The 23,004-nt window shown below is 36.2% G+C and overlaps 1 protein-coding gene and 1 long non-coding RNA gene across 3 annotated transcripts in view; one reads left to right on the forward strand and one right to left on the reverse strand.

Annotated features, from left to right (window-relative positions):
* The window catches only part of PKHD1L1 (PKHD1 like 1), a 123,305-nt gene that overhangs the window by 97,743 nt on the left and 2,558 nt on the right, over positions 1-23,004 (reverse strand). Inside the window, exons 3-10 of the mRNA XM_084864454.1 lie at positions 13,850-13,994; positions 12,821-12,929; positions 10,242-10,299; positions 8,841-8,934; positions 5,830-5,883; positions 5,208-5,281; positions 4,018-4,060; positions 1,148-1,218 (exon numbers count right to left, since the gene is read on the reverse strand). Coding sequence (XP_084720580.1) covers positions 1,148-1,218; positions 4,018-4,060; positions 5,208-5,281; positions 5,830-5,883; positions 8,841-8,934; positions 10,242-10,299; positions 12,821-12,929; positions 13,850-13,994 — 648 coding nt within the window. The remainder of the gene's footprint in view (positions 1-1,147; positions 1,219-4,017; positions 4,061-5,207; positions 5,282-5,829; positions 5,884-8,840; positions 8,935-10,241; positions 10,300-12,820; positions 12,930-13,849; positions 13,995-23,004) is intronic.
* LOC311611820 lies at positions 16,852-20,677 on the forward strand. Of its 2 annotated transcripts, none has more exons than XR_014793150.1 (3): positions 16,852-16,952; positions 18,814-19,025; positions 19,659-20,675. It is a non-coding gene; the product is annotated as an uncharacterized lncRNA (long non-coding RNA). The 2 variants fall into 2 exon arrangements; XR_014793151.1 differs by having other exon boundaries at positions 16,941-17,081; positions 19,659-20,677.

Below are 23,004 nucleotides of genomic sequence, written 5' to 3' on the forward strand. Positions count from 1 at the left end.
AAAATATATTATTTAAAAATGTATTCTTACTAGTTCTATCAAAGTTCTATGTATCCCTCTCCATTCGCCATTCAGTCCGCCTACACCCAGCTGCCTTGAATAAATATAATTTTGATTACAATGAGCCTTGCGTCAGTTCTGTGTGACCCCGGCCCAACTCCAAACCTTTCAGACTCACATATGAACTCCACATGAACTAATTTCCATAAAAATATAAAGTATATCATACTTGATTGACTCCAAGACACATTTCTTTCACATTGAACATCTACGAAACCTGAATAGGACAGTTCCCTCACTCCCTAGCTGGGAGTAAAGTAAATTATTTCAAGAGGACTTGTGTTTGCTTCTGACACTTTCCTGGGAGTACTACCAACCTGAGGCCTGCGTAGATTAAATTAAGTTGTAGTAGGCTTGAGGATTCTTTTAGACACACGGAGAGCATATATGGCTTGTGATTTAAACTGTCCGCAGAATTTTTTTTCTTCCTTCAACCAGCATTTAAAGTTGGGACATGCGTTTCCCTTCTGTCTCTTTTAGTGCAATGGGTTTATTTCCCAGTCCACCTTACACTAGGAAGGTAGTCTTCAGGGCCCTGGTTTAATGCCAGGGCTTCCTATTAGACTTGGCTCCCTGTGTCAGGCGGTTTTACTTCATAGAAGTGCATGAAGTAAAATAGCACACCTCAAGCCAGTATTGCCTTTAATTTAATGAAATAATACACACACACACACACACACACACACACACTCACACACACACTGTGTGGCTGGATTATTATGATCTCTGAATATATATATATATATATATATATATATATATATATATATATATATTAATATATACACACACATTAGAAGCCCAATGGATGAATTTGTGCATGGGTGGGTCCGGCCAGCCTGGCCAGGGGGAGGGGACATGGGCAGTTGGCCAGCCTGCCTACTTGTCGAACTCCTGGTCGAGGGGATAATTTCCATATTAGCCTGCTATTATATAGGATATACACTGAGTGGCCAGATTATTATGTATTCAGAGATCATAAAAATTTGGCTACTCAATGTATATATATATATTTTCTCTCTCTCTCTACACACACACACACACACACACACACACACATACACACGCACACTGAAAGATCACATACCTGCATATGTTTGAAACATTGAAATTTTATTCAGAGAGGAAACAAAATACGCCATTTTTTCTGGGAAACTCCTGTTTAAAAAAAGTTCAAAAACTCTTATTCTAAATGCAAACTTTATTTTAGGAAAATATTATTAGTAATTAATGAGTAACATAAATTGTGTTATAATTTGAAAATGAGCCAGATAGAAATCATGGGGAAGGTTAGGTTCTGTATCTTGATTTCATTTTTGGTTACACAACCATAGAAGTATATGAATGCGGCACAAATATCCTTTTGTCAGGGCTTACTGAACTGCATCCCTAAAAGAGGTGCATTTTATTACATGCAAATTATAACCCAACAAAGTAAAAATTTACATCACTATTAAAAACTAGAGGATTGCCTTTTATAAAGGCTGGCCTCTTCTGCTGGCCCCCACTCTCTCTTTCTCTTATAGCCAGCCCAATAATGCACATTATTAAACATTTATCTGGCATCAAGCTAAGAGATTTAAGGAGTTAATTATTTTTAAAAAATATTTGATTTATTGAGCCATTTACCCCTTACATCAACCCCACAAGGTAGGCAACACTCAGAGAATTCACTTATCTTACATTAGCTCACAAAGACAGTAAGTGGCAGACAGAGAATTTGAACTCTGGTGGTTTGAGCCCAGAACCCTGGCTCCAGACCTACTAATTTGCATAAGAGTACAAATGACTGAGAGCAAGTTAGCAACAGTCCACCAAAGTAAGCCTGAAGGTGTGGGAAGGAAAAGAATCTGATCATAGAAATTAAGTGCCTCAATTAAGTACCTCAATTAAATTCATAATCAGAAAAGTTACAAAATTCAAATGTTAAGACTCACACCCATGCATCATAATTAACCAGGATACAATGAGTGAAAATCTAATAGGATAGCACAAATCTTGTGGTTGGGACCCATAGTGAATTTGAACTCCCTTTAAATCTAACCCAGGCATTACAATGTGCATTTGAAAACTAAAGAGTCCCTGGAAGTATTTTATGCTGGTTATTTAAGAAATGCATACTGGTTTTTACATTTTTATGTTATAAACCTTTAGGTTGATTTCCTAAACATCTGAAATGATGCTAGTAGTTCCAACAATATTGCCTGCAGGCAGATCCCGCATCAGGAAAATTAACTCTGCTTAAGTTGGTGGGGAAATTGCCTCCTGATATAAAATTGAAATGTAATTTATTTGGTATGACACTGAGGTGATTTTCCGTAATTTGCTGATAATGACGAGGCATTTCTCAATTAAGGAAGCCTCATCTGAACCTTATCAGTTTGGAACAGCTGTTGTTTGAACTTGGGTAACAGAGGAAAGAAGGTTGGCTATTAAAAGAAATACAGAATGGGGGCCACAGTGGTCTTTAATTAGATCACCTGGTATTCAGAAATGCCCCTGAAAATTTGTAAAACATGTATTTTATGATTTGTAAAATTGTTAAGCATTTTTAAAAAATGCCATATAATCTTAAGATTAGGTTTTCATGTAGTAAATGTATTTTTAAGTTATCTTAAGTTCCTAACATGATTTTACAAAAATAATTAAAAACACAATTTCATCAATTTTAAGAAAATATAAAAAGACATCAATTTACTTTTAAAAAATTATGTCAAGATCACAGAATCAACCATTTTATGCGTATTTCCCTATATTATGTGAAAATTTGCTGTGGTTTTTTTTTTAATTGAAATTTTGGGGGCATGTTAATGCAGCATATTGATTTATGTATACTTATCAATCACATTCAATCTTGATCACTCAAACCTTCTATTTTTGGCTAATTATTTCTCTGAGAGACATATGATGGATTTGGCAATTAATACCTTTCATAAAGTCTCAGAAATAAGAATTCATTTTTCTCATGTGAAAAAGATGACATTGAGAGCTTAAAAGAACCATATATAGTTCAAAAAATCACTTAAAACTCAATAATTATTGCTCCTAACATGGCTTTCTCACATTTTTAATAAAATCCCATTATCCTGTTTTATGAAGTTTATGTAAATGTGTCATGTCCTTGAAGAAAATGACAATTAACTCATTGGACACTAAGTTATTTACTCCCTGTAAATCACAAAGGTAAGTCTTAGTACCACTTACATATCACCCACTCTGGTTTGTCCTTGAATTACAACATTCTTCATGGTTTTGGTCCAATCTATACTGGCCTATAATACAGTGTCCAGCCCAGGCATCACTGTGTTATGAATCTATTGCCTCATGATGTCTAGAATTAGATGACCTCAAAATACTATGATAATAGATCTGGTATCACCAACTTCACTGCAGTTCCAGGCATGAGGGAACAAATATCCTTCTCTTGCAGTCTGTGAGCATACACCAGGTATGATATCTACTTTGCTTGTAATGTTGCCATCTTTCAAACTTCTATCATCGAGTCTCTCATCAGAGACAATGGTGAAATCAACAGACCTATCTTGTCATTGATCTAATACATCTGCATTAGTAGCTGATGGGTAAATAATGTGATTTATATGGATATCTGCTAACTGGCTCATTTTCTCAATGGAAGATGCTATGACATTTGGGGCAGAACAATTCATTTAGGTTTGGCACATCCTGGTCCTGCCCACAAAAGGCCATTAGCATGGCCCAGTTTCTGTGTCAGTCAGTAAATATCTCCACACATCTGTAATTGCACCCAGGAATAGGGTGATCCTGCCATTATAGAGAACTTTGAGTGAAAGGGAGTTATCGAACCTTAAAATGTTAATTTCTGGGAAGAAAATGATTAATTTTTTTAATCTCTGGATCTATAGCACAAAGTAAATATACTCTTTTATTTACCCAGTTTAATCAATTATGAAAATTATTACTTACAAAATGACCTACCTTCCATAATCACTATCCAAGATGAAACTGACATTGTGATGACCTGGAATTAATTACAATACACAATCCATTAAACGCCCAATCATAGGAGAACAATAACTATATATTATAAAGCTGATTTAAAAGCAGAGAAATTTAAAATTAAAACTGTAATTATTCAACCATCTATTAATCCTCAAAGACAACAGAACTACCTTAAAGAAGCAACCACCTACTATTTTAATATATACATAATATACAATATATGTAACCATATTGACCGTGAATTTCTTATATCCATTCAACAGCTAGTATTTAATTGGACATTCTGCCAGGGGTTGAGAGATGGAGGGTGAGCTTTCTCCTAAAAGCATCTTAGCTAGTGAAAGATACAGCTGGTTGGGGGCAATGACACAATCAGACAACTATAAATTGTGAAAAAGCTATCAGGAAAAAGGAGTTTACACTCCGAGACTGTAAGGCAGGGGATCAGAGAAGGCCTTTTTTTTTTTTTTTTTTTTAAGACAAGACATTTTATCTGAAACTAGAGGACCCGTGCATGAATTCATGCACAAGTGGGGCCCCTCAGCCTGGCTGCTGATCGAGGCCTATCAGGGGGACAAAGGAAGGGACCCCAGGAGTTTGGCCGGCCTGGGGGGAGGGGCCATAGGAGGTTGGCTGGCCAGGGAGAGGGACCACGGAAGGTTGGCTGAGGTAGAACACTGACCACCAGGGAGCAGCTCCTGCACTGAACATCTGCCCCCTGATGGTTAGTGTGCATTATAGAGACTGGTCGATTGGTCATTCCAGTCGTTGGTTGTAATGGTCACTTAAGCTTTTATATATATATATATTCTCAGGATGAGAAGCTTACAAAGGCCTTGAGACAGAAGGAACTGAAGCTCATTCAAAGACTGAGAGGTATATATATGTATAAGAGCCACATAGAGCATGGGGTAAAAAACAGAGTGAAATGGCTAAATTTGCCGAGCAATCTTCTGGATGACAGAAGAAGAAAAAAGGAAATTTGAAGAACTTTAAATGTAAACCTTAGGAAAAAGGTAATTTACTTCAGACATGCTTATATGAAACTGAAAAGAAGCCAAGGAAAAGAGGAAATTCTAGCATTTCATAAAGGATTGATGTTAAGGAGAATATAAAACAAGGAAACAGGCATTTCTGAAACATGAAGAATGATGATCAGCATTTACCAATGTAAGTTCCAGTCGTCTTACAAATCATAGAACCCATGTCTCCACTTGGATGATCTAGTTTTAAACCATACCTAATAAAATATATATGTTAATTTCAAAGCTTACATTTGACACTAAAATTTTAAAATACTGTGTCTCCCCTAAAAACATCTTATGAATTTCATAATAAGTATATGGATAGAAACTGTTGCTACAAAAATAATTTCTGTGAAATTAAAATATTGCCCATCTTTGGTTGAAGATATTTGACCAAACACTTCATTGAACAGGGAAATTTGTGTAGTTAATTTGACTATCCTTATGACATTTCTCTTAAATTTTAAAATATTACCAAGTGAAACAATTATTTGATAAAATATATTTCTCAGAACATCTTTCTCATAATAATCTAAATAAAAGTCAATATCATACTATACTGGAGACAATGGGAGATATCAGTAAATATCTAAGTTTATAAATTCTTGCTAATTTACTATAAAATTATAAGTTATACTGTTATATATAGTAGTCAGCTATGATATATTGCTATTTATACTTACTATGTTTAAATCTACTATTTAAACTTACTATGTTTAAATCTACTATTTTTTTTCTAAAGAAAATTATTTGGATTACTTACAAATCATCAGACTGTGGTATAAGAAGCTCACAGGGCATTCCTCCAATATACACTCTGTATAAATATTTTATTAGAAAAGAACAAGTTATGTTTAATAAATTTGTTTCAAAATGCTCTCCTCCTACCAACTCAATGCCACCTTATATTTTTTCTCTCTAACATTCACTATCCATCAGTTAGTCGTTCAACAAGCATCCATTGAACACCTCTTATGTTATAGTCTTTGCTAGGTACTGGATCAAGTCAGTGAAAAAAACACACATAAAGATCCCTGCCCTTGTGGGACTGACATTCTAACTGGGGAGATTGAGCATACAGATGACAATCAGAACATATTTGGTGTGTTAGTAAGTGATAAGCACTACGGGAATACACAACATAGAAAGATAATGGGGACTCCTCCATCTGAGGTTCAATCAGTGCAAAACATAATTTTGCAGTAATTTTCATACGATAGCCATTAAAGAAGGTCCATAACAGAGGCCTCCCAGAATAATCAGGATGAAAAGAATATCTAACAGCATCCGTGAGGTTGGAATGATTATAAGAAACTGAGAAGGGGCAGGGTAAGGCTGGAGAGAGAAAACAACTGTCTTTGCATTTCTGCAGCTGATTAAGCCAACTGATTGCTTTATGGCTGATAGAACCTGATTGCTATTGCAGGCTTGTCGGTTACTGACTACTCTTGTGTTTTTGGCATCATCACAATAAACCACCCAGACTCAAAATAAGGCCAGACATAATCCAGAACTTAAAATATAAGAACTTCTGTTTGTAGAGAATTTTTGAACATTTCAAAAATGTATCTTTATTGTTAAAAGTATTACAGGTGGCTGAAACCTGTTTGGCTCAGTGGATAGAGCGTCGGCCTGTGGACTGAAAGGTCCCAGGTTCGATTCCGGCCAAGGGCATGTACCTTGGTTGCGGGCACATCCCCAGTAGGGGGTGTACAAGAGGCTGATCAATGATTCTCTCGCAACGATGTTTCTAACTCTATCCCTCTCTCTTCCTCTCTGTAAAAAATCAATAAAAATATTTTTTTAAAAAGTATTACAGGTGTCCCCTTTTTGAACTTTTTAATGTACTTTTACCTATAAATCCTTTCATTTGGTGAGTACATTAGGTTTATAAAGAAAGTAACCTGAATTATTGTACCCATTATAGATTTATAGATTCATATCCTCCCTCTAATCTCCTGCCTCAATGCACCTAAATAATAATTTGGCAAACACTTCTAGGTACTTATCATGTATAATCCTTACAACCTTTTGTAAACTGGTAACTATTATCCTATCACGATATAGATGAAGAGACTGAGGCAGGAGGGTTAAGTAGCTTGCCTAAGCCCGTGACCAGTAAGGGTAGAGCAAAAATCTAAACCCAGTCAGTCAGCTCCCTGGTTGCTCTTAACCACACCTAGGAATTCCCACACTGGTCTAGGTTTGCCTGTCTATGGCAATACTCATCTGATCTTTCAGACCCACATCTCCTTGGTAGTCACTAGATCATTGTGGTCATTTGCATGTCCTCTATAATTTGTACCTGGTCTGGATATGGAGATCTGGCCAAAATTGACAAGACCTGTGAGCAGCAGAAGCAGCTTGAGCACTGGGCTATCCTGCCTTCCTGTCCAGTACGTGTCCACTGCTCTGTGCAAATGGAATTCAGGCACAGTAAAATGCCTCGGAACCCTACTGTCACAACTAACGTGGTGGAAATGAGATAAATGCAGGTCTAAGGTCTCCTCTCTTCCTATTAATAGGGATGTGAAATTCTTTCTATGTTTATACATGGTATTTCAGGGTTATCCAGTGTGTGAGGGCTGGGTAACCTGACCTCTGAGGTCCCCCCTGACTGTAATTCTGTGATTTTATGACCTAATTTCCATCCATTCCTTTGTATTAGACAGAAGTAACTTCAACTACAGTCAGGGGGGAAAAAGGAATCTCTTTTATAAAGTTGAACTTCCTATTTCTTGCCAGTATTATGGAAAAGGATATTTTAGAAAATCCCATCTAAGAATTGGAAATCATTCATAACACGGTTACACAGTAGCAAACAAAATCTGTATTTATGCTAAGCTGTCTGTATAAAATGTTAAATATTTATTTCCCATAGTTATTTTCTTATATATAAGGATCAATATGAACATGTCCAGGTTATAGATTCATGCAAATGTTATTTGAGAGTTATGCCTCATAAAATGCCAGATAAATCAATTTTATTTCATTTAGTAAATAAAGCCTTTTTGAATTGCATGTTTTACAAAATTATATATGCAAATGTACATGTCTGTGTGCTGTCTAAACTGTTTAATTTATCCATTTATCCACCTCCTATATGTATTCAAGAAGCAGAAGCACTTGGTATTAATTCTGTACTAGCTTCAATAGGAAATGAACAGACTTTCAGTCTTATAAGGCAGGATTGAGATAACACCACTGATGCTACAGGATGAGAACCCTAGTCAAAATGCTAGTTTCCAGTCCAAATTGTAGACAATATTGCCATCTGGTCCACAGTTGGTAAGTGGAGGGACCAGGACTCAAATTCAAGCCTGTTAATAAGTTACTGATAGTTTCTAGCTTTAGCGCTCTCCTGTAGACCACCGCTAATTGCATATTAGCAGACTTGGGATCCCCTCCTGACCTGGACTAAGCTTTGGACCTTTAGGATTCAGAGGGGTTCTTTGTTTCTGTTTTTTATGTGTGCAAAAAGAGGCGGTTAAATGAAGTAACAAAATTCCCTAGTAATAAAGTTCTGTGACTTTAACTCAATTGCTCTGGCTCTTGCCTCCATGTGCCTTTTATTACTAAAATCCATCATAGAGAAAGAAGGATGTTTCCATGTCAATGCATCATCCAACAGTCTATTTTTCTTCCTGTAATATGGCTGACAAAACACTGGTTAATTCCATGGTAGTGGTTTTTAATGTAATTTGACCCATTATTTTTGGAATATCATATTGGGTCTATAACTTACAAGAATATGTTTCCACATCAATAATTTACCTCAAAATCCTAACATTTTTCCCATTTGAGCTTAGTGCAGTATTACTTCCATAGACATCAGTGAAGATTCTGCCTTGGATTGTTATTAGTGTACCTAAAAACAAACAAAGAATTCTGAGAAAATATCTACCCACAGGCCCACACACTCACTACCAAACATTAGAGGGTTTTCCAATAAAATGGGCATCCAAATACTTATAACTTAATGCTCACCAGTACAGCTTAGCATTGTTCTAAAAGTTCTGGCAAATACAGCCCTAACCAGTTTGGCTTAGTGGATAGAGCGTCAGCCTGTGGACTGAAAGGTCCCAGGTTCGATTCTGGTCAAGGGCATGTACCTTCATTGCTGGTACATCCCCAATAAGGTGTGTGCAGGAGGCAACTAATTGATGTTTCTAACTCTCTACCTCTCTCCCTTCTTCTCTGTAAAAAATCAATAAAAAATATATTTTAAAAAAAAGTTCTGGCAAATACAATAAAACATTAATGAGTACCTATAGTATTAAGGAAGTATCTATAAGAATTTATAGATTAAATAGGTGCTTTCTGACAGAATAAATTATTCAATAAATATCACTGAGGTCATGGGTAACTTAATTGGAAAAAATAAACAAGTCCCAGCTGTATACTAAAAAAAGTAATATAACCCTTGGTAAAACAAAAATTAAATAATAAAAAATAAAACTCTTGAAAAATAAGTGAAAATGTATGTAATATTTATATAATTGGGATTTGGGAATCTTCTATAGCATAAAAACTAAGGAAGAAATAACAAAGGTTAAGATTTACAGATTTGATAATAAAAATTAAAAGTGTCTGAATGACAGGAAAACTGCTAATTTTAAAAGCAAATGACAAATTATTTATTCTCTACATATATGACAAATAAATGGTTAAAATCCTTAAAGTATAAAGAATTATCATAATCTAACCTAAAAAAGTTGACGAGACTTAATTTAAACTAAGGAGAAAAACAGGTAACTTATAAAAGAAAAAAAAATGGTCAGTGAATATAAGTAAATTTAATTATATAAATTTAAAAATTGGAAATGTCTTTTAAAACTTATGTTTTTCATATAAATACTTGAAAATTTTTACATAGAATTGTCAAGGTTCTAGAAAAGGGCATTCTCACTTATTCCTATTGGAGTTATAAACTGGTACAACTATAGTTATTATAATGAACACTGAAAGTAAGTTAAATGTCCAATGGGAGGAAAGTTAAATACATTATATAGATTCAGATGCAGACACTGAAAATCATTTTATAAAAAACATTGGCATTTACTGCATAATCAGAAAAATGCCATTTATAATTTTTCAGATACAATAATTTTATATACTAAAAAGTAAATTAATGACCACAAACCAAAAAGATATTTCAGCTGCCATATAACAGACCTGGGGTCCCAGATAAAGGTGTGATGCTCCTTATTGTTGGAGTTCTGAAACTTTTTGCCTGTAAAATAATACTATCGTTAAGCAGTCTTATCTCTCATTTGTTCCTAGTTTTATGGAATATCTCTGCTTCTTACATTATTTCTTTTTTAAACAGTAACCATAAGATCACTACCAAAATATTCCTCATTACACCTAAGAAATAAAGTTTAGAATATTATTCTGATTACTCAGGATCTTTTCCTTATCCCTTAAAAATCCCCTCTCATTTCAAAATATCTCCAGCTTGCAATTTTAAAACTCAAGCATCCTTCTGTTATCAGTGTAAGTCAAACCACAGTGATAAGGCTCTCTGATAAAGACTTTAGGAAGTCAGTAGAATAACATTAAAGAAAGTCTACTTTGGATTAAGCCCAAAAAGAAAACAACAATGTATATTTCAAAAACTTGAAGCAGAACTTGGGAAAAGTCCATCAAAGCGAGCTTAAGATACTTTTTTTTTGGAGCAGTGCAGGCATAAATCTTAAGAACTGTGATAGCAAATGGGAACTGGGAGAGAGCATAATTCCAGGAGGCCACCAGTGGGATGGAAACTAATACTTTGTGAGGGACAGAATAATGCCCCCTGAAGATGTCCATGGAACCTGTAAATAGGTTAGGTTACATGGCAGGTAGTACCGACGGAATTGAGGTTGCTAATGTGTTGATTTTAGAAGAGGGAGATGTTTTGTGATTATCTGTCTGGCTCAATATAATCACAAGGGTCCTTATAAATGGGAGAGGAAGAGAGAATAGCCAGAGTCAGAGAAGAAGATGTAACAATGGAAGCAAGGTCAGAGGGAGGTGGTGTGATAAGAATTCAACCACTACTGCTGGCTCTGAAAGCAGAGGAAAGGGACCACAAGCCGAAGAATGTGGGCAACCTCAGTCTAGAAGAGTGATTGTCAACCGGTGAACCACAAGAGGCACACTGGTGTGCTGCAAGAATTTTAAAAACATGCACCACCTGACTACTTAGTCAAGGGCACTGACCTCTTTTCCCTTTGATTGTCAAATGAAAAAAATGACAGCGGCCTACCCAACAATAGCCATCCTGTGTGAATGAATCAAAATTATTCCTATTTTTTGGTCAGACCAGCAAAAAAGTGTATTTTTTGGCCTCTGCAGAATTTTAGTAATTAGTTTATGTGTGCCATGAGGTGAAAAGGGTTGAACAGCATTGTTCTAGAAAATGGAAAAAAGCAAAGAAACAAATTCACCCTGAGATCCTCTCAAAGAAATGCAGACAGATCTCCTGACATCTTGATTTTAGTCCACTGAGACCTACAGAATTCTAACCTACAAAGTGGAAAAGTAATAAAGCTGTGTTGCTGTAAGTCATTGAGTTTGGGTAAATTTTTATGGCAGCAAATAGCAACTACATAATACACAACTGTTAGACATATTCAAGCACATGTACGATGCAGGAGGGAATGATGATGGAGAATCCAGTTTTGGAGTCCACCTGTCCAAATGGAAATCTGAGCTCTACCACCCCCATGCTGCATGACTTTAGGTAAGTAAGGTAATTTCTCAGTATTATTACCTATAAAATAGTGATAATAATGACAGTATGCAGTTATAGGGTTGCTGTGGGAGTAAAGAACGAATATTTATAGCATACTAAGTTTGCCCATGGTATAGGCCAATTACATATTAATTATTGGCAATTATTATCCAGGTAAAGTTATGTCTACTTCTTTTCCAAAAGCAAAATGAGAAGTAATTACTGCAAAAGGGAAATACACTACAATGTGAAAAACAAAATGAATAATACCCAATAGGCCCAGATGGCGTGGCTCAGTGGTTGAGTATCAACCTATGAACCAGGAGGTCACGGCTGGTCAGGGCAGATGCCCGGATTGTGGGCTCAGTCCTCAGTGGGTGTGTGCTGAAGGCAGTCAACCAATGATTCTCTCTCATCTCCCTTCCTCTCTGAAATCAATAAAAAAATATATTTTTTAAAAAAGCCCAGATTTGTAATTACAATTAAAAGGTCAGATTTTTAGACTAACAACAAAAGAAATAGACTTTCAAATATGAGGTTAAGGATAACTTATTATTTCACATTTTCATGATAAGGAAGAGAATGGTATACTGGGGAAAGAAAAAAATCGTTATGTTTCTATTCAAAATGAAGGTGACTCTAATGAAAATAGGAAACAGAAGAATCAAACTAAAAACAGAAATAGAGAAAGAGTAAAACAAAACAAAACAAAACAACCCAACAGTGTAAACAAGAAAATAACTTGGATGTAGAAAAGTTGAACCCAGTAATAAAAGTAATTTTAAAAAGGGGAAACCTTTTAAGTAGATCAGAATTAAAAAAAAAAAAAAAAAAAAAAGATAGATAGATAGATTCTATTACGATGGAAGATAATTACAACTGGGTGAAATTATCCTTAGCTACATGCCCACATGTTTATAAATGTGGACATAGATAACAATCGGCAAAATTAAAAATTAAAAGAGAAAAGCCCAGTTCCGCACGAAGGGAAGTGTAACATCGATTATCCGAAAGTTAAAGACGAGCTCCCACATACGTAGAAGCTGCACGCTCGGCTGTGGATGAGGCCTCTGCAGGTGTTATTCTCTGTAACGGGAACCCCGTCCACACTGACTTGAACAGTGTAGGAATCTTCTGGCATTGCTCTGGAAGGCAAAGGAAGAGCAGGTAGGGAGCGCAATGACCCCTGTATGGAATGTAGAGCACTAGTGAGAAGACTGCATGTCCTTTATGAAGCGGTGTCTACAACTTTAACTGGCGGGCAGTTAATACTTTACATTTTGGAAAGATGATTCCATCCTGAATTCTGCGCTGCAAATTCTAAATTATGGACCTCGAGCAAATGCTTATTCTAAGTGCACTGATGCTTACTGAAAAGGAAAATAAATGCAATAGCAACCAATGTAATAATAATCATGAAAAATAGTCACGTATCACCTTGCTTTGTTTAAAAGGAAGTTTTAATCAAGTTTCTCCATAAGCGAGCTTTTGCTGCAAAAAAATAGCCAACGAGCCGAAAGTAGATTAATTCCTCTGTAATATATGCTACATATTACAATACTGAAAGTTACAGTTTAAAATGATTAATTTTTTTCACTAAATTGCTAAAAACAAACATTAATTTGGGCCAATAGTAAAAAAAAAAAAAAAAAAAACTTGAAATGTCACTATACAAAATATTGTCTTTAATCTTAATGGCTATGTCAAGATATGGAACAAAATTAATCAAACCAGACAGGAAAGCATAATTTTGATATTTTGAGAAGCATCATTACAATTTAATAGTAGCCATTTATCTTCTAAAAGAGATCAATAATGATAATAGCTCTAATAACCTGGACAAGAATATAGAATATATTTTATCATGCCCATATGGGAAAGAGCATTATAATTGATTTTCATATAGGTATAAAATCATCTAAAAAAATCACAAAATCAAAAACAGCTGGTAATCAGAAAAATACTGTTTTAACACCAGAGTGATAAAACTATTAAGATACAAATATGCCTAACTGTACTTCTGCTATGATAAAAATGACGTTAGTAAAGAGAGTTTAAAACATACCTAGTATAGCATGTAATTTGAGTGGAATGACTGGCATCTTTTTCCACATCACAAGAAATGGATCGAAAAGAAGAAACTAATTGTACAGAGTTCCCCAACTCAGCATCGTCAACGCCATAGTTAAACTCGTGTGCTTGGGCAAAACCTGGGAAAGTAAAAACACCCAAGTATTATTAATGGATTCTGTTCTTAGAGAGATAGCCATTGTCATTAAGTATTGAATTATTCAATAAATAATAGGGAACAGTACTGAGTAAGCAGTTAGCTTATTTCATATTTATCCCTATGGTTATAATCTTCTTTGGGAGCAGAAAAATGAGAGTTTAATTAATTGAAACTATGAAAGTAATTCTTGAGAATTGATTATTTGTCAGGTGCTATTAAATGCAGTGGAATCAAACAGCTTATATTGCAGTAGCAGGAGAGGGAGGGGTGGAGCAAAGAAACATACATTTTTTTAAAGAATAGTTTATTGATTTTAAGAGAGAAAGGAAGGGAGAAAAGGATTGATGTGAGAGCAAAATATCAATCGGCTACCTCCTCTATATCCCCGACAGAGATGGAGCATGCAACCTGGGCATGTGCCCCAACCAGAATCAAACTCTTTGGTGCCCAACCAACTGAGCCACACCAGCCTGGGAGACAAAAGTTTTATATAGAAATATATAAATATGTATAAATGTACATGTATACATCACCAGATGCTATATACTATATCCAGTACAGATATCTGCTATAAAAAAAGAAAAGCATGCTAAAGGATATAGAAAGATTGCATGAGGGTAACCCTATACCACTATTTGACCAGGAGTTTCTATAAAGCAAATTCTGAGGTGAGGACTTGCAAGAAGTTTCTTTGGGTGGTGACTTCTTAGGAACAAGGAAGAGTAAAGCCTGAACGAAGAAAAGTGGACACCAGTGAGGACAACTGAGACCCAATCTTACTGGTAACTTCTCAGAAAACTAGAGACTGCCTTTCACAATGGAAGGATCTACAGCAAGAAGCACTTGTTCATCAAATCCTGCCCCCATTACCTGAGGGTTCCCACTGGGGGAAATAACTTCCTGCACTTACAGGCAGCGTGTCTGCCACGTGGGCTGCATGTCCCAGGTCCCCCTGTTGGAGAAGCCCTGGGACAGTGGACAAAGCCATGCTGGGGGAAGTGAAGGCAAGAATCTGAAAGTGCAGACTGAGACAGGGGGAACTAATTGACACAGCTGTGTCTAGAGAATCACAGGTGAGAACAAGAGGACGTGAGGCTGAGCATAAAAGGCACCTGAGACAGTCCATACAGAAATGGCACCATCCAGAAATTCCTATACGTTAAGTGCATTCCATTATCAAGAGACTAAGGTGGTAACTGTATGAGAGCCCTGCTACGGCTCTAATACAAGGGGAGGTTAGTGGGACAAGCTACAGGCCACACCAATACAACTGGTCCTAAGGCTATAAGGAACGTTCACCTGGCCCCTCTCGATCACCTACTGTAGATTTCCCTCGTTGTTGGCCAGCACTTCAGCTAATGGAGCGACACTAGCCTTCATCCTCAAGATCTGAGCCCCTAGCTGACTTTGTGGTTGCCGCGATTGCCTATAATTCACACTTATCCTTGGACTTGGAAGCCGAGAGTTTCCTTCACGAATATTGTGAATTCCAGCCATACTCCTCCTTATCTGCCCTAGGTAACGCAGCCCTACCTCTTCATGACCATCAGAATTGATTATCTCTAGTTGTCTACTAATTATGTTTGATGGATTCAAATGATCAGGCAGTGGTGGTAGTTTTAGTTCAGTGGAACCCATATTGGGAGCCTTGGAAGAACCTAAAATTGCAAGGCTAGAAAGCACAGATTCAATTTCTGGATCACTGGGAGCGATAATGATTGGGGGCGGGGTGGGGAGAGGGGAAAGCCCTCCATTGCCAGCTCCCTGTATTCTATCTATTGGAAAACAACAGCCACTGGCTCACTGCATGTGGCATATGACGAAGGACAGCATTCCATTCCACAGGATGCTGTTCCCAAGCTGGGATCTTATCCATCCCTTAAGGTTGTAGGACATGCCATCATTCTACTAAGCCATATGTTTCAGGGTGACACAGGCTTCAGGGTCATGTACCTGTTATCATAACTCTTTCACAATAAATGCATTCCTTGTTCTGAGGCACTGTTTGTGAAATCTCTTGGCAGTAAATCAGGCTCCCTAGGCTCTCAGAAGACAGAGCTGGCAAAGGTGCTATGGAAAGAGAAGGAGTAGGTGCCAGTTCAGCAATTAAGAATCTCTGTTCTTTCCACAAGAGAAGGAGAGTGAAGCAGATAACTTGCCACTAAGTGGGGAGATAAACTTTGTGAAGGATGGTCTCTCTTGAGAGCTCAGTGTTGGTTCAGCAACAGCAGTAGGTAGCTTAGCATCGATGAAAGGGATTCCATGGTGCTGGCTCATGCACAGCCATTACCCATGACTCCTCTATTCCCAGGCCCATTTCACAAGCACTGAGGTGGCCAAGGAGAGAAGCTCCTGAATGAGTCATCCCATCGACCTGGTTGCTCTGTTTCCCCTGTAGGAATGCTTTCTTGTGGGAATTAAGGCACAAGGATCTGCATGCTTCATGCTCACTACCATGAGTCCACTCGCATGCCTTTTACCAAGACTATCTTGTTTGTGATCTTCCAATCCTGTTCCTGGGATACAGGAAACAAGTGACCTAGGTGGTCTAGGAAGCTATTCAGAAGGAGTTAGCCATGAGAATACCTATGGCAGGTGCATTTTAGACAGAGGAAACAAGATGTTCCAAGGCCCTGAAATGGGAGTGTGTTTGTGAATCGAAGAATTAGCAGGTAAGGTTGGAGAAGCAGGAATGAGGAGAAGGGTAGGAGAGGAGACCAGAAATGGGAGCATTTGGATTATGATTTAGGGGAGAACCACTGCAGGCTTTGAACCACTAGAGAGGCGTGATCTTACGCTTCCCACGGTCACCAGCTGCTGTGCTGAGATTACAGACGGGGGCAGGAGTGAGATAGAGTGAGGGCAGGAGTGAAGATGCTGCGTCAGTGACTGATGGGTAGATGTCTCGCATGGGTTCCAGAGAAGATGGGGACAGTAGGTGAGGAGAAAAAATCCTGGTAGCCCTTGTGGGAGTTTTACTATAAAGGAGAGCAGAGCAATCAGGTAGTAGCTGGAGGGAAGTGTAGAGGAAGAAGAAGGTTGATGATTTTACTTCTGTTTTTTCCAGGTGGGAGAAATAGTATGTTTGCATGCTGATGTGCGACTCAATAGAAACAGAGAAATAGATGATGTGAAGATAACACAGCAGGAAATTATTTTAATCTTACTGTAAAACATATGAAAATGTAAAACTAGGTTTGGAAATAGACATGGATTAAATAAATTTATGTCACATTAAAGTATTTTATATTGTTGAAACAATATTTAATTTTGAAATAAACCTAAGAAATGAAACCTAAGAAAAAATTAATTGGATGATGCTCTATAATGATATCTTATAATTAAGTATTTTCTTAATAAAAATGTTTAAAAGGTACTTAATAATATACAAGCATGCAGAGTGAATCTATAAAGTTGCCTAGGTAATAAAATATATTTTGGAATTAAGTTAAATTAATAAATAATTAGTTTTTGCCCAGAATACTTTGAAGTTCAAAATTCCTAAATTCTGAGTTTTAAAAAAATGTGTTTTTTTAAATATTATTTTTCTCTATCACAAGTGCTTACCATTAAAACACCACTATAGCCAAATTGATGATTGATGATACTTTTGAAATTTCTTTTACACCAAAGATTTGCATCCATGTAATTAAGATATAAACCTACAAATTATTCAAATATCAGAACTTAATTACCTATAGATCATTTGGTTCTCCCAGGACAATAATAAAAATAAAATCAGTCTAAAGCAAGAAGGTAAACCCAGAGATATAGACTTACCCCCTTAAAATCCTATGTATTCATGTTACTAATGTTAGAGAAATTAAATATTAAGTATTTACCCTAAATTGTCAGCAGTTTTCAAGTATGTTTCAACAAAATAATCATCACTATGATATGGGCTCATATTAAATAGTCTTACTAGTTGAAGTGGCTGACTTGGGGTGGCCAGATATCTGTGTTGTGACTGCTTTTTAAATTACTGACCATTTTCAAAGTTCTACAAAGGTCCATTAGAAGACACAAATATTGCCTGGGTTAGGGTAGGAAGTAGGTCTTCACTGTGCCAGATGTTCACAAATGCCAAGTTCCTGAACTCCAGCTCTGATAAAACTGCATGTCAGGGGACAGTGCTATTTAAGTTTGGACCCTGACATCTGGGTTGGAATGCCGGCTCCAGCATTTCCTTGCGGTATGACTTTGGGAATTTCAGCTTTATATATAAACTCTGTCTTAATCTCCTCATCAGAAACTGACCATAATAATCTTATTGGATTGTTAGAAAGACTAAATGAAGATATATATATATATATATATATATATATATATATATATATATATATATATATATATATTAGTGCCTGGCTCATATGTTTAGAGCTTAAGTTGATATCTACTCTAATTAGTTACAAAAATCCCGCGGTTTAGGTTCAGCATTAATATCTCTTTAAAAAGCTAACAGAAAACTAATAAGTGGGGTCCAGGATTCAGATCCAGGCTGTAGATGCCAACCAGGCGTATTTGTGATATTCGGAGGAAAATAATATTAAAGATGCACATTACAAAGCTATTACTTGTTACCCAATGTAACTTCCTCCAGGCCCTATGTCTCCTCTCCTATCCTTTATATGTAAAAAGAAAGGAAGCAGAAACTCAACAAAAGGTAGGGATTTTAATAAACACCATTTTCTTCTTCTAAGCTTAAAAATTAACTGATGACTCATCCAACACAGATAAGGTACAAATATTATATAAGCATCAATTTAACACCTGAAAAGATATTTGCATTGAATTCACAGTGTTGAATCTAGAAAGGAAGTTACTGCTAAAATGGAATTATGAGAAGACACATGAAAACACAGAAAAGCAAGCTGCTCGTCAACCTGCACGTTCCTTCTGCCAACTTCTGCTTATCTTTGGAGCTCACATTGAGTTTGGAACACACAGAAGGGAGGCTGGCAACTAACTAAAGAATGGAAAGTTTTCGTTGTCATGTGGCTCAGGATGTGATGTATGTATTATTTTCCTATCAGGTACATGTCACATGAATGATATGGTAATGCAGATATGTTCTTCAGCTTTTCTAAGACAAATACAAATGGAAAAAATAACACCAACAAAAAATGATGTTTTTAGCTTAGGAGTTCTCTCTTTCTCTCTCTCTCTCTCTCTCTCTCTCTCTCTCTCTCTATATATATATATATATGTAAATGTATATGTATATGTATATGTATATGTATGTATGCATATGTATATAAATTTCCCCTAGTAGTAAAATCTATGGGGGAAAAATGTGAACCAAATTGGTAAGATTTTTGTAAATATTTTCATTATAAATTTTGCTTAAAAAAAAGCATAGAAATATTTTTTCAGTTAATTCAAGAGTTAATATAAGGAGTCACCTTTTAAAAAACTTTTAACTTAAAATTATATTTTAAAAAAACTCAAAAGAATCGTCTTTAAAAATAATTTTAATTGAAATGTATAATTCTAAATAAGTAATTGGGCACGAAGGGATTCCTCTGGAAGTACTCCAAAGGACAAAGATCACAGGAAGGGTTGGGTGTACCCTGGAAACAGAAAAGGTTGAGACTTCAAATGGAAATTCCTAACATGTTGATGTATTTTTTTTTTTCTTTTGCAGAAAAATTGGAGACAAGACTTGCCAGGCACGAAAACCGGGGCCTCCTGATAGCAGCCTTCATGAAAGATGCCAGCAGCCGTGTACCATTCTGGCTGTTACAGTTTCTCTACTTCAAAAAAGCAGGGTTGAGAGTATATAAAGCTACTTAAAGTTGTCATATTGAAAATCATGGGGACGGGGGACGGGGGGGGGTGCAGTGTAATGAAAGAAACTCCTAAAGAATGAAATTAAAAATATAACATAAATGCAAAAGAATAATCACAATAGTTAGCTCTAATTTATGGGGCATACATCATAAATGGGCACCTTAGATACATCATCCATTTTAATATTCACAGTAGCCACAACAGGTAGAATTACTATCCCATTTTACTGATGAGGAAGCTGAGGCTTAGAGCAATAACTTGTCTACAGGCACGTAGTGGGAAGTGGCAAAGATGGAACCAAAAGCCATAATGTTATAAAAATTGTGTAATTCGCTCTGACTGGTTTGGCTCAGTGGATAGAGCATTCATTGGCCTGTGAATTGAAGGGTCCAGGTTTGATTCCAGTCAAGGGCATGTACCTTGGTTGCGGGCACATCCCCAGTAGGAGGTGTGCAGGAGGCCCCTGATCAATGTTTCTAACTCTTTATCCCTTTCCCTTCCTTTCTGTAAAAAATCAATAAAATTTTTTTTAAAAATTCTAATTCAACACTTCATATTAACAAAAATATATATTCTGGACACTGTAACAGCAAAATATAGAAAAAAAGACCCAAAAGTTAACTGCTACTTCTTCTATCTTGCTGATATTTTTAAATAAAGGGAAACATGATAAATATCAGGGAAGACAATTAATAAATACAAGGTGTGAATATAATGTAATAAAACCATTGTTAGAAACACTCTCGAACTTAGCAAAATAATAACACAACCTCTCAAATCAGTTACTATCCATTTAAGATGTCAAAAGGACAGAGAAGTATTTCTACAATCATGCCACTGCACAAAACACTTTTATGTGGGCATTATGACTAAAATTATGAATCTTTAGTTCCTGAAGCACAGCCTTTAGGACAAAGTGATGCAATAGCAAATTTTGTCTGTAAAGGTCAATACTATGTGTGGAAATAGCCAAAAGCCACTTGAATACATCAAAATATTAAAGTACATGTTTCTAGAAAGTGAAATTTCACTATCTAAGTAAAACATTTCTATGATAGTTTACTTTTTCATCACTTTTACAAAAATAAAACACTTAAGCCAGGGGTCTTCAAACTACGGCCTGCGGGCCACATGCAGCCCCCAGGGGAGTCTGATCCTGCCCACCAGGTTTTTTGGGCAGTGAGCGCAGCCAAGGTGTTACAGTAGGAATTAGTAGTTCATATAGTCCGGCCCTCCAGCTCTCTGAGGGACCGTGATCTGGCCCCCACTTCAAAAAGTTTGAGGACCCCTGACTTAAGCAATCATATGGGACCAACATTTGAGTAATAATCTGGCATTTACAATTTCATTTGGAAAGTGTTCTTGTGCAGTTAATAACTTAGGTCTAAGTGTCATTCTATACATGGAGCATCAGGTAGAAACAGCACTGATGGTTCATGTATATATTCCTTTCAAATAAGCTTTGTTCAAGTACCATATTCATGTAGTCATTCATTACCATTGCTTTATACACATTCTGTATACATATCATGCCCCCCCCCCAACCTACATAAAACAGTAATTAGACTCAGTCTCTAAAAAATACACACGCTAACACATTTTTAGTCACCAACAGCGTGTCATTAAAGCAGAGAGATGGAAGACAAATCTGAGGGAAGGTGCTGGTATCTGCAATCCAAAAAATATTTAACCACTCTGGAATTCCCTGCCAAAAGCACCTATGAATTGATGCTGATGGGGAAAACTAGAAATTCACCATGACACTTGGTGCTTCATAGGATTATTACTCCTGAGCCTCAGAATGTATACAAAAGAGCAAAGGTGATAGCTAGATTCACAAGGATATTCCTCCAAACTGCCTTAAGAAAAGAGTGCTTTGTTTTTTTCTGTTTCTAACTAGGGATGATCGGGATCTGTGTACTTAAATTCAAGCTATGGTTCCTGGACCAGAAAAAGTTCAGGTCTCAAAATAAGAAAATAGTTGGGTAGTTTTATTGTTCTGTTTTAATCTGGGTATTTCTTGCATGCGTGTAAATCCATGTCAAAAAACAAATTGCTTTTGTCCCTGGCTGGGTAGCTCAGATGGTTGGAGCATCATCCTGATGAGCCAAGGCTGTGGATTCGATCCCTGGTCAGTGTACTTACAAGAATCGACCAGTGAATGCATGAGTGGGTGGAACAACAAATCGATGTTTCCCTCTCTCTCTTCCCTCCTCTCTCTCAAATCAATAAGTTAAAAAAAATTTTTTAAACCCAATAACTTTCAAGCATACTATGTCAGTAGTAATTTACAATATAAAGAAACTATAAAGACATTTTTAAAATAGTCCTTTTTTAATTCTAAAAAAAGAACACTTTAATTCAAAATATATGTTCACAACTTAAAGGCATAAACCATTTTAAGTATATCCTTGAAAGGTTGAATTCTGAAGAAATATCACTTAGAAGTATAGAAAGAAATAATAAATAAGTGTATATATATATATATATATATATATATATATATATATCAGAATTACATATCTTGCTTTGTAAATTCTTTCACTCCAAAAACTTCTCATTTCTCTTCTTGTTACAGACGAAGTAATCACTTTTGCTAATATTCTTTTAAAAATTTTCTTTCTCATCTTTCAAAAATATGTAAGCAACGAGCACCACAACCATTCATATTCCAAAGGCCTTGTGGTTAAAAGAATCACATATTTCTTTCTAATTATAGTAATTGTATATATTTACTGATTGCTTACTATATTTTCATCCCAAGACCAGGCAAGAAGAGAGTTCATCATGATGAAGCACATAATGAGGATTGGTAGCAGGAGAAGAGATCCAAAGCTCTCCTGTCAATTGCCTTTCTGCTTTCATTACCATTCCATTTCTCTATCATGCCCTCTTACTAGCATTATACCCCTAAACCCTCAACATGTATTATTTGATATAAAACTAATTAAATATTAGAGACCCATGAAGAGCAAAGCAAACATTTGCAGAGTTGAGCTGTAGATTAGTCATTAGAATCCAGATCTTAGAATTAATCAAGTAATTATAATACGAATTCAGATGATCTTGTTGATAGAAGACTCTCGGCAATTTCATTAACTGTTAAAGGGGATAGAGTTCTACCGCTCTGGCCAAGTGGAGAAGTAACTCCAGTGGATTTTTTTTAACCATAAGGCCCTGAGTGTGAATGAAATAGTCTT

The sequence above is a fragment of the Pipistrellus hanaki genome (genome assembly GCF_964339955.1).
Source record: "Pipistrellus hanaki genome assembly, chromosome: 17".
Classification (NCBI taxonomy): Eukaryota; Metazoa; Chordata; class Mammalia; order Chiroptera; family Vespertilionidae; genus Pipistrellus; species Pipistrellus hanaki.